At 48.7% G+C, this 13,976-nt stretch overlaps 1 protein-coding gene and 1 long non-coding RNA gene across 11 annotated transcripts in view; one reads left to right on the forward strand and one right to left on the reverse strand.

The window, feature by feature from the left end:
* ARHGAP32 (Rho GTPase activating protein 32) overlaps positions 1-7,131 on the forward strand; it is a 381,592-nt gene extending 374,461 nt beyond the window's left edge. For all 7 annotated transcript variants that reach the window (XM_044997056.1, XM_044997057.1, XM_044997058.1 and 4 more), the window contains 3 exons: positions 876-1,739; positions 2,406-3,355; positions 4,601-7,131. In XM_044997056.1, coding sequence (XP_044852991.1) covers positions 876-1,739; positions 2,406-3,355; positions 4,601-6,847 — 4,061 coding nt within the window. In that variant the 3' untranslated portion in view covers positions 6,848-7,131. The remainder of the gene's footprint in view (positions 1-875; positions 1,740-2,405; positions 3,356-4,600) is intronic.
* LOC123354801 overlaps positions 1-13,976 on the reverse strand; it is an 86,363-nt gene that overhangs the window by 23,985 nt on the left and 48,402 nt on the right. The window contains exon 4 of one of the 4 annotated variants that reach the window (XR_006574887.1): positions 118-334. The exons of 2 other annotated variants lie outside the window; for them this stretch is intronic. This is a non-coding gene — a long non-coding RNA (uncharacterized LOC123354801). Of the gene's footprint in view, positions 1-117; positions 335-2,695; positions 3,099-13,976 lie in introns of those variants that run through there. One more of the 4 variants, XR_006574889.1, reaches the window with a different exon arrangement.

A 13,976-nucleotide genomic window follows, 5' to 3' on the forward strand; every position in this document is an offset into this window, starting at 1 on the left:
ATTTTAAAATGCATTTGAAATCTGAGTGTTTTACTGCCACTTCCCACCATAACATCTGAGTATCTGATAAAGCAAAAATCTCTGAAGCGTATGAATACATTTGACAAAGTTACTCACCGTCTGGATCCCTGACTGAAGTGCAGTACTCAATGTAAGCTTAAGTTTGGCGGTGCCTCGGCGCCTTCGGAGCTATAGACCGTAGAGCTTTCTGGATGAGGTGACTAAATAAAGGTATGCGGGCATGCTTAATGGACTAGGTTTGCTTGTGCATTCCTGTGGCACCGTGGGCCGAAGCGGTGCGCTTCAGAGATCTTTACTGCATGTTATTTTCCTTCTAGGATCAAAAAGTAAAACCTGCTTTTATTAACACAGTGCTTGTATCGAATCTGCTTATGTTTAATATTCAACTTTTGCGGTACTTGTTGGTATGTGACCGCTTATGAGTTACATGCCCTAACGAAGGTAGACACACTGAAACCTGAGCATGGTGTGCCCCTTTTGCAACTCGACCGTATTGGGACTTTGACTGCATTTGTTAACTAGTTTTGGAACCGTTTTCTAAAATCCTGTTTTCATCTAAAAACCGTACGATCGAGCCTACGTCGTTCAGGCAGACTAAACTTAAAGAGTTTTAGCAAACGGTTTGAAGTACCTCTACATTAGTTTCCCACGCTCCCTTTAAACCAAGTTGGCCTGCACTGGTTCATTATTATTTGTATTACTTTAGCGCCGAGAGGCCACAGCTGAGATCTGTGTCCCGTTGTGCACAGTTTAACTAAATCGACAAAAACGGCTAGTAAGTCATGGCCTCGTGGAGTTTTTAATGAACATTGATCTAGTGCCCTATTAATGCTTATCTGTCTCCTCGTTGCTAGGTGAATCTAAACTGTTCCGGCCTAGAAGACCCAGGTCCAGTAGCGATGCGCTGTCTGCTTCCTTCAACGGGGAGCTCCTGGGGACCGTGAACCGCTGCAATTCTTACGATAACCTGCCCCGTGACGATGAGAGCGATGGGGACGAGGGGCTGATTCACGTTCCTGCCCTCATCTCTCCTAGGTCGGCGGAAGATGTTGACCTGAGCCCGCCGGATATTGGAGTAGCTAGCCTGGATTTTGATCCTATGTCTTTTCAGTGCAGTCCGCCCAAGGCAGAGTCTGAGTGCCTGGATAGCAGCATCTCTTTGTTGGAGTCCATGGGTTTTCACAGGGACAAGCCAAGTGTAGCTAAGAAGGACTTGGAGTCTGGTAGCCAGAGCCAGACCCCTGGCAGTGCCACAAGCTCTGAACCGGTGTCCCCCTTCCAAGAGAAAATGAGTCCCTTCTTTACTCTGGACCTGAGCCCAACTGAGGAGAAGGCATCCAAAACCCACTCCTTCTCGGAGAAGGTCACCCGTGCCTTCTCGCCTAAGACGGGGCGAAAGCCGATCGAGTCTCCGCCGGTGACTATATCGGAGCCGGTCTCTTTGACGCCGCCCAGACAAGCGTGCGAAGGGATGCCTGCCGCTGCGGGGAGTGCGGCTTCTTCAAACTGGAGCAAAAGCATCAATGAAGCCACAAACAGGTCCCCGACCCAGACGATGTCTTTGCCCCTGAAAGCCAGCGAGGTGGCAGCAGGTGAGGGATGCCACCGAGAGGCCCAGACCCAGCTGACTGCTGCCAAGCCAGAGTTGCGAGAAGAAGGGGAGCGACCCGTGCCGAGCGGCCAGAATACGACTGTACCTTCTGGACCCACTCAGCCAGGTACAGTGCGTTTTCCTCCATTCTTTCTTTAAGTTCTAAAGGGACCTGCTCTCGGAAACTTCTCTGCGTGCCTTTTAGAAGAGGGCAATACGCCTCGATTCCAATCCTAAATCGGAGGGAGTATCTTGCAGGGCGATGCAGGTTGCTACGGTCTCGGTAGAAACCTCTCTGTCTTTTCCCTCCGCCACAGAATTCTTGGATACTTTCCCCAATACCTTATGTGCCCCCTCTTTGTCTTTTTTTTTTTCATCCTATCGTAAAATGAAACTCTCTGTAGCGTACCCTTGCGTATCGGTTAACGAGTGAATTGACCGCCTAAGACGCTCAATGAAAAAAAACCCACCTGACGACGCTTGAAGAAGGGTCTTTTTTTCAGCCCCAAAGCATGTGGTCTAAATTGGTTATAAGGGGGTCTCGTTCTCTGCCTTACCTACTTCCTACCTCTCTAGAAATACAAGAGGAACCGTTAGACAATCTCTTGGTGTGGTTTTCCTGCTGAACGGCTGTACTATTCAGCAACATTTGCATGTGGGACAGAAGATACAGTATTTCACATCGAGGAAATGCTACTGTGAAAAGCATCTATTTTGATAATGGTCTATAGGGTTAGGTCACTATCCTTACAGAGTAACAACTCTCTCTCTCTCTCAATTTTCCCCCCATTAGGAGCAGTTGCCCTCGACTCCCCCCAGGATCCCGTTCCTGTCAGTTCTGTGTCTCTTGTCCCTCCTCCTCCTCCGAAAAATGCAGCACGCATGCTGGCCTTAGCGTTAGCCGAGTCCGCGCAGCAAGCGTCCACTCGGTCCCAGAAGAAGCCAGGAGACGCTCATTCTGACTGTACAAATTACGGAGAGACTGACATTGGTATAGCTATAGAAAAGGGCCACCTCTCTGCTGGGGCTGCTCCAGACAAGCTCCATCTGTGTACTGGTGTTCCCGAGAACCAAATCCACTTCCAGAGCGGGGCACCTGTAGACCGGGCCCTCACTAGGACACCTGGGGACTGCAATCATCTACACAGTAGTACACCTGGAAACAGGGACCAGCCCCATCCGCATACTGGCGTGCCTGGGGACCTGCATAGTGGCACAAAGGTGGACTGGAACCACTCCAACTTCCATACCGGAACGGTGGGAGACAAGGACCGCTTCCCCTCCCGTCCGGGTGGCCCTGGGGATTGGGCGCACGCTCCTCTCCATGCAGATGCTTTGCTTGGCCGGGAACCATCCGCAACAGATGTGCCTATAGACAAGCCACACCTCCATACTTGCGTATCTATGGATAAGTATCACATCCCTGCGGAGAAGCTTCATCTCCCTGCCAGCACAGCCGATGACAAACTCCAGCCTCCTCCTGTAGCTGCCAGGGAGAAAACCGCCATGGCTACAATGACATACATGACAACTATCCAGGCATCGGCAACTGAGATGAATCATGGAACAGCAGGTCAGCACACGGCCCCTGAACCCACCGCTCAGGCAGATGTTACTGTCACAGCTGCTCAGCGCATTCTTATGGCCAATTCCCTAGCACCATCTCAGAGACAAGCAGACCATCAGCCAGCCATGGGACAAGTTCCAGCCGTAGCCACCGGAGGATCGAGTGGTTCCAACCAGGTAAGCGATGCACACGTACACCCCCTTGTATATATATTTGTACATGCAGCATCTGTGTGTAATAATAGTAGGGATGGAATTTTGAGAGACAAAGTATGGGCTGTATCCACGGAGGAGCAAGTGAGATATACTTTCTGCTCCAGATGTAATAAATACAAAGGAGTGGGACAGGTTCCCAGGAATTATTAGTGTATGTATAATATATATACCCACTCAGAGCTATGCTGGTGCTTTCCAGGGAATACCTACCCCAGCACACTCCCTCTTACGCTAGTTTTAAGAGAATCAGTGATGCCAACATACCATTATTCTTATCTTCCCACATTGTTTTGCAAACAAACAATGACTTGGGTCTTGGTAGCATAGTGATTTAGGAAAGTGGGCTAGATACTGGACTGTATGCAATGAGGAATTTAGACACAGCTTTGAATACAAGACCATGCCTTCGGTGTCTTAACTAGCATTCCCTATCTCAAAGCCATCCCTCAGACGTGCTCGGAAATTCCAGCAGAAGCGGCCCGAAAAAAACCTTTAATTTCACGTCTCTTCTTGAGGATGGTATTTTTAAACAGCGCTGGGCTCTCCCCTTGGCCAGTTACTGGTACAGTTGAGTAACAGCCCTGAATCCTGGGATTTGGATGTAGGCTCAAATGGCTTTAGATATCACAACGCTACACGCTACCAACTTGAGCCATGCCGACCGAGCAACTAATAATTGTCTGAGACGCACTAAGGAATAGTGTTGTTAATTCAGCGGAAGCTAAATATTTACTTGTACGGTACTGTTATGGTGCTATAGATCGTGCGTTAACTCAGAGCTAGGTATATGGATTTGAAACAAGGTTTGCGTGTGCTAAAATACGTACCTTTATAAAGGCCACCTGTCAAAGTGTTTTAGGCTCTGTACAAAACGTTTTGGCCACTTGGTCTTCTCCCCACAGTTTATGGTTACAGAAATAAATGGACAATCTCAGCACTTCCCAGCCCATCCACTAGTCCCCATTAAGCCTGGGGGGGGAAAAGGTGCAAACTGTAGCATGTTCCAAAGATCACTAAAAAGGCAACATTGCTGCCGTGTTCAAAACAAACAAACAAAGCTCTGCACAGACTGAATGGCAGCCCGGGCTGTATTGTAGGGGAGCGTGATGCCTTCTGTAGAGCTAATTATATGGGTAGGTAGTATAGAGAGACTCAGCGGGTGAGGGATACTCGCACACTAACCTCCACGTGGTTTCTTCATACTAGGTACGAGGAGCACCGCCTCCAGAGAAGCCGCCTGAGCCTCGACTAGCGGAGCCTGCTCCGGTTTTTGTCACCGAAAGTAGCTCCGCTATCCGCTGTACCTCATCCACCGCTGCGTCCCACCGGGGCCATTTGGAAAAGTCCCGGGAGAACGTCAGGGCTCCCTCTTTGCACCTGCGTTCCGAATCGGTCCCCGCACACTCCTCTTATGGCTTTGCACCCCCCATCCCGCCCGTGAGAACGCTGGAGAGTAAGATAGCTGCAGCCATGCACTCCAACAGTATGGATGCAGGGAATACCTCCAGTTACCATTCCTTCCCGGCTTCCGCCGTTCTGCCATCGTCGGGGGAGGAGGCTTTGCCCCCGCCGCCGCCACCGCCCAAGCACGCCTCGTTGCAGTCTGCATACCTGCCCCATCCCAAGCCAGAGAGCACCCCCGAGCCGTCCGTGCCAGAGAACTATCTGCACCACAAGCCAGCATCCGTCCATCAGTACAGGCCGGAGAGCGTCCCGCCACATCTCTCCTACCACGGCAAGTCCGACCAGCACCAAGCTTACGCCTCCAGGTCAGAAACGCCCGCTTCCATGGTCCCCCGCTACCCCGCCTACGCCAGCCAAGGGAAGAATACGTCAGCCCATCACTCCAAGCCTCGCGGCCGCGTGGAGTATGCGTCCTCCATGAGCCCTACCGCCCTGCGGAGCACCGGGTACGCTGAGGAGGCTCCGCCCTACCCCACCATCCGCAGGGTGCAGTCCCTGCACGTTTCCGCCCCTTCCGCCATCCGCTCCGTCCCCATTTCGCGGACAGAGGTGCCTCCCGACGACGAGCCCGCGTACTGCCCGCGGCCCCTTTATCAGTATAAGCCATGCCAGCCCCACTCGGATTATCACGTCACTCAGCTACAGCCTTACTTCGAGAATGGGCGCGTGCATTACAGGTATAGCCCTTATTCCAGCTCGTCTGGCTCCTCCTATTACCCCACAGCAGCGGATGGGGGCTTTTATGACCTGGACCCCTACAGCACGATGCGGCTCAGGCATTTCCACCCCCTTCCTAGCCGAGACTTTGCATCCTACACCTCCAGGCTGCAAAGTAAGAATCTGTACCGCTATCCCGGCCTGCCTGCCTATCCTCGGGGAGGCCTGATGAGCCACCTGGCAGGAAAAGAGCACAGCTTTATCAGCAGAGATGTGCCCCCAGCCCCGGACATCAAGGACACATACATGTCATGGGATCTGGAGGACATGGAGAAATACCGCCTGCAGTCCATCCGCCGGGAGAGCCGCTCACGCCAGAAAGCGAAAGGGCCGGTGATGTCCCAGTACGACAACGTGGCTCCTCTGCTGCAGGAGGAGCTGGTGGGGCTGGACATCATCCACCTCCGCAGCAAATCGGATCCTGGGAAAACTGGTCTCCTGACTGTAGCCGAAGGAAAAGAAGGGAGATATCCAACCAAGGCAGCCACCCCCGAAGGGGACGAACGTTACTATCTGCAGCGCTCCGAGCCGGAGCCGGACAGAACCTATTACCACGGGGCCTATGGGAACGGGCAGTCAGAGAAGCCTTCCCTTCCCCAAAAGCAGAGCAGCATCAGGAGCAGAAAGCTGCACGAGCCAGAGCACAGGGGACACCCGCAGCAGGAAGCAAGCCATCGGCAGCCTTCGGAATCCAAAAACGGGCCCCCTTACCCAGACTACAGGCCAAAGGGTGGCCAGGAACCCATGGAGCTCGTTGGTTTCCAGCACTCGGGTGGGAAGTACGTCACGGCCGGCCAGGAGGCCCTGCGACCTAACCACAAGGAGGCAAAGCTGGCAGAGGACCGGCCAGACTCGGAAAGGCCTCGAGCCAGGCAAACAGCCCCTGGCGAGAAACACACCAGAGACTGCTATAATAAAGAGGAGGAGCACCACGTCCAACCCATGGCACCGCCTCCCAAGCCAGAACGGAGCCACAGCCTCAGAATCCGGCATCCGGAGAACATGGACAGGGACCCTGGCCTCCCGTACCCATACCAAACCCTTGGCAAACGCCAAAGCAGTCTGACAGTGGTGTCACAGTATGATAATTTGGAGGATTACCATACCATGCCTCAGCACCAAAGAGGGGGCTACCTTGGAGGAGGGGCGTTCATGCCCCCTGGCTTTCCCCATTCACACAGTAGGACATATGCCACAGCATTGGGCCAAGGGGCCTTCCTTCCTACAGAGCTGTGTTTGCAGAGGCCGGAAACAGAGATCCATGCCGAGTGAGCTGGGGGGAGGAGGGATAGAGCCTAAGCAGCCTCTGCTGGACAGTGGACTGTTTTATTTTTTCAATGACAAAATTAAAAAAAAAAAACCCCACCCCCCTGAGCAAAGCAAACCCACTCTCAGCCCTGCCACCAGCTCACCACTCAATGTTTGTCCTAGGTGTATAGTTTTCTTTCGTGTCCTTTGAAGGTTGGAATAATCGCACAGGCTGTGTTGGCATGTGGAAAGATGAGCCAGGACCCAGAGAGGCAGAGCAGATCTGAAAGAGGCATGGTGGGGAGGGGAAAAGGCTCATTGAACAAGCAGCTTCTAACTAGAGAATGGATATTTACTGATACTATAAATGGAGATGGGTTTTGAAAGCGAAGCAAACCAGGGCAGCACTTCTACCTTTGAAAGTAAAAAAACCACCCTCTCCCCTCCACACACACTCCTGGGCACAGGTGACTGAGCAGCATACACATTTCATTCTAATTCCTCTTTACTTACAGGCTACCAGCTCTTTAATTGCACGTCCTAGCTGGCCAGAAACTACCCTCTATTTACAATGTCACTAGATGATTGTGTCCAGCTTGTAAACTAGAGCACAGGTTCCCTGCTGGGAGTGACTTGCATGACCATGGAGTTGCTCTGGGCCCAATAACTCGGTACTTACTTACTTCAGGGAAAACTCCCGTTGACTTTCATATGTGGCCTACAGGATGAGGCCCTCTTTTTAGTACTGTCTCACTCATGAGATCACAGTGAGTTGCTGTAAGTACAGAGCAGTTATGTGCTGTGCGTGCTATGAAATAGCATTGCCTCCCTTACTGCAAGTGTTGTTCACACCAGGATTCAGTCATTGGGGCGGGGTGAAGGGATGGGACAATGCACCTCTTTATAACGCACCCCTGCTGTTGCCCTGCCTATTTAAAATGCTCTCCCTACTTCATAGAAACAAGTCAGCGTTTCATCTGCAGCCTCTCTGGATTCACAGCCATTTTAACCCCACCTTAAAGCACATACATTTTATGAGACAGGGCTTCCTAGAAAATACTTGTGATTTAGCATTTAAAATATTCAGCATTCACCCATGCTACGGGGACCTTTTATGTACTGTTGGATCACACAACTTCTCTACCTGTTTTGAAATTCAGAGGGTTTACTTAAAGAACGCATCTGAGAAGTTCTCTTAGCTGAAAGTCCTTCAGCTAACATAGCTAAGATTATTAAAGGAACTCATGTCAGAGCCTCCTAGAACAAGTGTTTTAGTCATTGCTATTTTTGGCTTTTAAAGTAATAATAAAAACCTGTCAGCGCTCACAGGGGAACACACTTCTAGTAGGTACCTAGTCATTAGCAGTTTGGTTCTTTTAATCTCAGCCTTTTCTGGGTCTGTTTCAACTAGGATAGCCTATGGTCTGATTTTATTGTGCAATGCATTGTTTTAAGAAAAATTTGTTTAATATAGAGAGTGTTTCCTAAATGTTATGGAAATAAATTTAGCTGTCAGGAAAAAAGCACTGTGATCCAGGTTACCTCAATATCATTCACCTTGTGACTAACTAGAGGGTGTGTTTTGATTTTTGGAGGGGATGGGGTGTGAAAGGATAAAGCATGAAAGGGCTGTTAGCTGAAAACACAGAGCCACTTAGTGGACCAGCCATTCTCTTTGGGCTACTAGCCAATTCTTCCTGATACAATCTGTCCAGGGGAGTCTAGCTATAGTACTCGGTCAAGCTACATTTAGAGACTAGTATTGGGACTTAGCACTTCATCTCCCCTCTGCTGCTCCAGAGTGTCAGCCTCCCTTGTTCTGGATTTGGGGCAGGAACAAAAACTCATTGGTTCAGGCTATTCAGGATTGAGGTGACAAGGACAGCCTGTCGAACCTCTCTCTCTCTCCCTCCATCAATGCCTTAATTTTCCCTCCAACCTCTCTGTATTGGCCTTAAGTTACCCAAAGAATCCTCCCTATGAGACAGCTGAACTGAGCTCCCTCGAACACTGAACATCTCTGCTCATTTGCCTGCACTTGTTGCCTATCTTGAAGCTGGCCTGCTCCTATAGGGCATAAGCACCATCTCCCAACTATTTCCACTCCTTACAAACAGTAGCAGCAAGAGACAGAACCTGGGATCTCTGCTTGCTCCATTGTTCACAGCATGACAGTCCGCTCAGCACCCTACCGTCATTGGTTTCCGTGGAAGTCAAGGCCCCTTAGCACCATACAGGAATGGCCCCGTAAGTGAACCACCGCCCCCATCATTAAGGCCTTGTCTAGACATGAAAATTAATCTGGAATAAGGTAGGGTGTGACTTTAGAGCAGATCAGCTATTCCTGATACACCTCCATGGATGGATGCTCATATACCAGAATAAGAGTGCTTTATTCCAAATCAGATTAATCCCTGGATTAAGCTAACTCAGGCATTCTTATTCTGGAATAAGAGCATCCACCCCTGGAGTTAGTCTGAATTCACTATTTCCTGACTAACTCCCTGTGTAGACAGACGGATTAATGGCTTCACATCTCTCTGATAACAGCCCTCTTAGAGATCAGGGATCTTTCTTTTTCTGTTCCAGCATGAGCCATTCATTCAGCCACTTCCCTTTAATGTACTTGGGAACAGTTTATCCCTAGTTTCCTCCCATGCCCATCCTTACACCATGCAATTGGAGGGCCAGCAGCCCTGTAAGAGCCCAACCGGTAACTCTACTCCAGTGTTAGGGCAGGTGAGACTAGAGCAGCAAGCAAGGAACATGAACCCTTCACAGGCACTCCACTGCTAACAGCCACTAATATTTTGAACCTTCTTTTTCCCTTAAAGCCATATAGTGAACTATGCAGTTCTGCTCTTGTACTGTGGTTGAATTTTGGAATTTGATGGCCCTTAGAGAAATGGTCCCACCTCATTCATTAGATTATACACCCAACAGTGTCCATTCTTCAGGAAAGGGGACCACTGCAGAGGGGGTGGGAATTGCCCCAGGTCATTCAAGAACAATGAGTCTCAGGTGGCCCTTGTGCATCATACCCAACGACTACTTGGCCAACATGGCATGTAGGGGCATTATTTAGAAGTCCTATCAGTGAATGGGGTAGGGAGGGGAGACCCCTGCTGGGGAAAAAAATTAGGATGATAAATGTACCAACTATGTGCCAGGTTCTGTTAATCTGTAGTAACCTACTGTCTAACTATAACCTCACTAAGAATACATGAGCAGTAGCAGACTTGGCAAGTTTCCTATACCTGTATCACTGCCTGCCTGCCTCTTTATTGCCACTTGCTGAGTTTTCAGCTTAATTTCTCATTACCATGTGAGAGAGTTTGGGCCCAGTTCTGCTCTGGGAGCGGTGTAGAGATCTCTGGATTTACACCTGCAACTCAGAGCAGAATGTGGCCCATAAAGCTCTCTGTGACTACAGATGTTGAGATCACAACCAAGGTGTGGGCCCTGTCACATCTACTTCAGTTCTGATTTTAAAATGTCTGATCAGGTTTAAACTTTATGCATATGACAGTAAAAACTTTGTGCCTACAGGTCTTTACAGAGGTAATAGGCTTGTGCTTATCACTTGGGGGGAGGGGGGGGAAGATATCAGTGAGGATTGCACAGGTGTAGCAAATTGCTACACAAAACCAAAACAAACTTGAAAAATGTATTGTTCCCTTTAGCTATAAAAAGGGACACACCCTTGTGTGTAGTCTTTACCATTCATCTCATTGGTATGTAGACAAAGCATTGACTGAAACAGCGTGTAATGTACTAGAAAATCTGAATGAAAAATTGCGTTGAACATTTATTTTTTAAAGGGCCTGTGACACTTTTCCAGAACCATGTGCTACAGAAGTCTGATACCACAGACATGGTGTAGTTTAAAGAGGTGTACACAGTAACCCCAGTACGTGCAACCATTCTTGCAAAAAACAACACGAATGGTGACTTTTGCAGTTCATTTTCTTGCTGTAAAAATGTGACCCTTTTTGCCCTAAGCCGCACGAGAGAGAAATCCCAGAAAGCCTTAGGATTACTTTCAGCGTTCCCTTCACTTTAATTTATAGAGTGTCTTATTTTCATGTTTGGGTTTTTTGTTTTGGGTTTGGGGGTTTTTGTGTGAGAGAGAGAGAACTGGTGTAAAATGTATATGCTGACAAGCTCATGTATTTTTATGTAAATATTTTTGTGGTTTTCCCAGCCCCGCTCTGTAAATACTTAGATTCTCATTTTCTTCCCACTTTGTATGATGCGGATGTGGTTTTGTTTTCTGTTTTTATTTGTACTGTAATGCCATGATCCAGACTGAGATGTCTTGTGGTATTTAAAAAACAAAGTCAGCAGTCCCACTGAGCTCACATTCAGATGTACGACTCAACAGCATTAATCGAGCCTGGTTGAAGCCACCTCCTTTGCATTCGTGTGTGTTTGTGCCTCGGCCAGGTTAATTAACAATATACTGAAAAGAGCTAGGGCGTGGAGAAACTAGTTTAGAGCCATGAGGTTGTGGGGCCAGGTACCTTGGAAGACAAGCGAGGTGATAAGTGCTGTATTTATGTGCCAAGCCTATTGCAAATTGCTGCCTGTCAGTCTGTCCCGGCGCTTATCTGTTCAGTTACACCTGTGGCATAACTGTTCTGAAAAGAAAAAAATAAACCAACCTTGGCTTTCCTAGTCTCCTTTTCTTCTCCTCCAGAATTACTAGGCAAGGAGCAATGCTGCAGGAATGGCACAAAAGGCAGGTGGCAGTTTCCTAACAGTGAGATTCTGAAGTTGGGTTCGGCCATTAAAACAGGTGTGTGTGGAGAGGGGGGGGGGTGAACTCTCTTGTGGGCAGGAACTGTCTTCTTGTTCTGTGTTTGTACAGGAACTAGCTGTACCCTATGACTAGGGATCCTGACTACTACTGTATTTACAGGTATTAACAAAATTCATTAAACAGCATCAGATTTTTCCCCTTCAGACATCTTTTTCTGCCATTAACATGGTCTAACTATTTCAACTGGTACCACCAACCTATACATACACACACTGAGATCTGCTCTTGAAAGTAACCACACAGACTTGATGTATTAAAGCTGCCCTCCAGACTGAATGCCATTGGATAACACAGCCTCTTTTTACAGAGAAGCTCTCCCTCCTTGCAAGAGAGAGCATTTCAAAGGGCTGCTTTATGACCATTTCCCATCTGTTTTAGAGGTTTTAATGCTGCTCCTCTCTCACAAGTCACAGTGTTTAGGGTATGTCTACACTGCATTGTAAACCTGGGTCTATGGGAAATGGGCTGAGTGTGCATACTACACTACACAGACCACCTGACTCAGGTCCACCATTTGACCTGTGTCCACACTGCAAAATGACAGGGTTTGGACCCGAGTCACAGCAGCACTCGGGCTCCGACCCAAGCCCTCGCATGGTCCTAGGACATGGGTCCTGAGAGCTTGCTGACCCAAGTCAGACTGATATTTGTGCGTGGACGGAAGGGGGAAAGGGAATTAGGCTCAAACCTGAGTCAGAGCCTGGGTTTTGTATGAAGTGTAGACACACAAACTGTTAAGCTGCAGACAACCATTGTGAGCCTGCCCATACCTGCCTCTGGCTTCAGTCTCCCACAATCCCATGAGTCATTGTGCACTAACACTAATAATAATTATACCACCTAATAATCTCACAGGCTAGTAAACACCAACGTGTTAGTATTGTGGTGTAAATCCAGCATAACCCCAGTGACTTCAGAGGAAGCCCTGGTGTGTGTGAGTGGAGTTACTCGGGTTTTAGCTGTGGAAAGAGCAGACTCTCCCAGTATCCCGTGTCCTATCCCTCTGCCATTCATCTGACACTAGGCTCTGACTGAAGGATGTTCCAGCCTGGAGTCTAAGCAGCCTTGCAAACTTACTACTAGCCTAGGCATCATCTACTCAGCCATGGTGATTGGTGAGAGAGCGCCCACCCGCTGCATGAATGTACACATTAAAAAGTTGTATAATAAGAATCCTGCAAAATTTTAAAGAGGCTCATTGGAAAACTTACCCTGCTTATTATTTGAATTTTGGTAGAGCCCAGAGGCCTCAAATCTGGATCAGGTCCCAGCACCTAGGCATTGGACAAACACACACAAACCCTACCCCTGGAAGAGTTTACATTAGCCAAGTCTGTTTATCAACTCATCCTTCAAACACATGCTGTTTCTCTGCACCTCATTATTGGAGTCACTTGCATAGGAAGATTTGTGTCTTCTGGGCCCAATTCTGCAAGGGGCCTTGTAATGTCTCAGATGCTCAGCACCCTCATCTCTCATTGAGGCCATAGCCAGAACACACAATGCTTAGCATATCCATTCTGAGGATCAGCAAGAAAGTTGCCATTTAAAATACCATAATTCATTTCAGTCTAGAAAATTGAGACCACCACCATGTCCCCTTACACAGCTATGTATTTTGTGTGAGGGAGCACATTGTGTTTACCTCTGCGTACCACCTGACATTGCCACAACTGGAATCAGACAAAAGGAAGTACTCACTAGGCCAATAACTTCCATAATGCCTGCATTGTGCAGGTCAGGCTAAAGACAATGGTCCTGAACGGCATTAAATCTGTGAATTACACCTACATACAGTGGCTTGCTGGGCGTGGGACATGTACTGAATGGACGAGCGGCAATTGGTAAGGGGTCGGATGACAGCTAACTCCCTGCCAGAATGCACGTAGCTACATGTTCAATAATGCAACACTCAAAATGAGAAAAAGTCAGCAACAGTGCGCTAGGACACTTGTATTTTTGTATCTGATTTTATAATCAAGTAGTTTTTAAGTGAGGTGAAACTTGGGGGAAACACAAAGACAAATCAGACTCTGAAAGGGGTACAGTCATCTGGAAGGGTTGAGAGCCACTGGGCTAGAGCCATAAAGGGACAGAGGTGCCCAAGTCCCATATTTAATTGCCACTGACATTCACAAAACTGCTCCGCTGCCACCTAGCTCTGGAGAATGAGGATTCTGCCAGTGGGCACGCGCAAAGTCACCTAAGTCCTGACCTGGCCGAACTGCTGGCCGCCTAAATCCCAGCAGGATTCTCACACTCAGCACTCCCCTATGTCTCTCGCCTGCAGAGCCCAACATAGTAGGCATGCTCTGAGCACACCTCACCCAC

This window comes from Mauremys mutica, chromosome 22 (assembly GCF_020497125.1).
Source record: "Mauremys mutica isolate MM-2020 ecotype Southern chromosome 22, ASM2049712v1, whole genome shotgun sequence".
Lineage (NCBI taxonomy): Eukaryota > Metazoa > Chordata > Testudines > Geoemydidae > Mauremys > Mauremys mutica.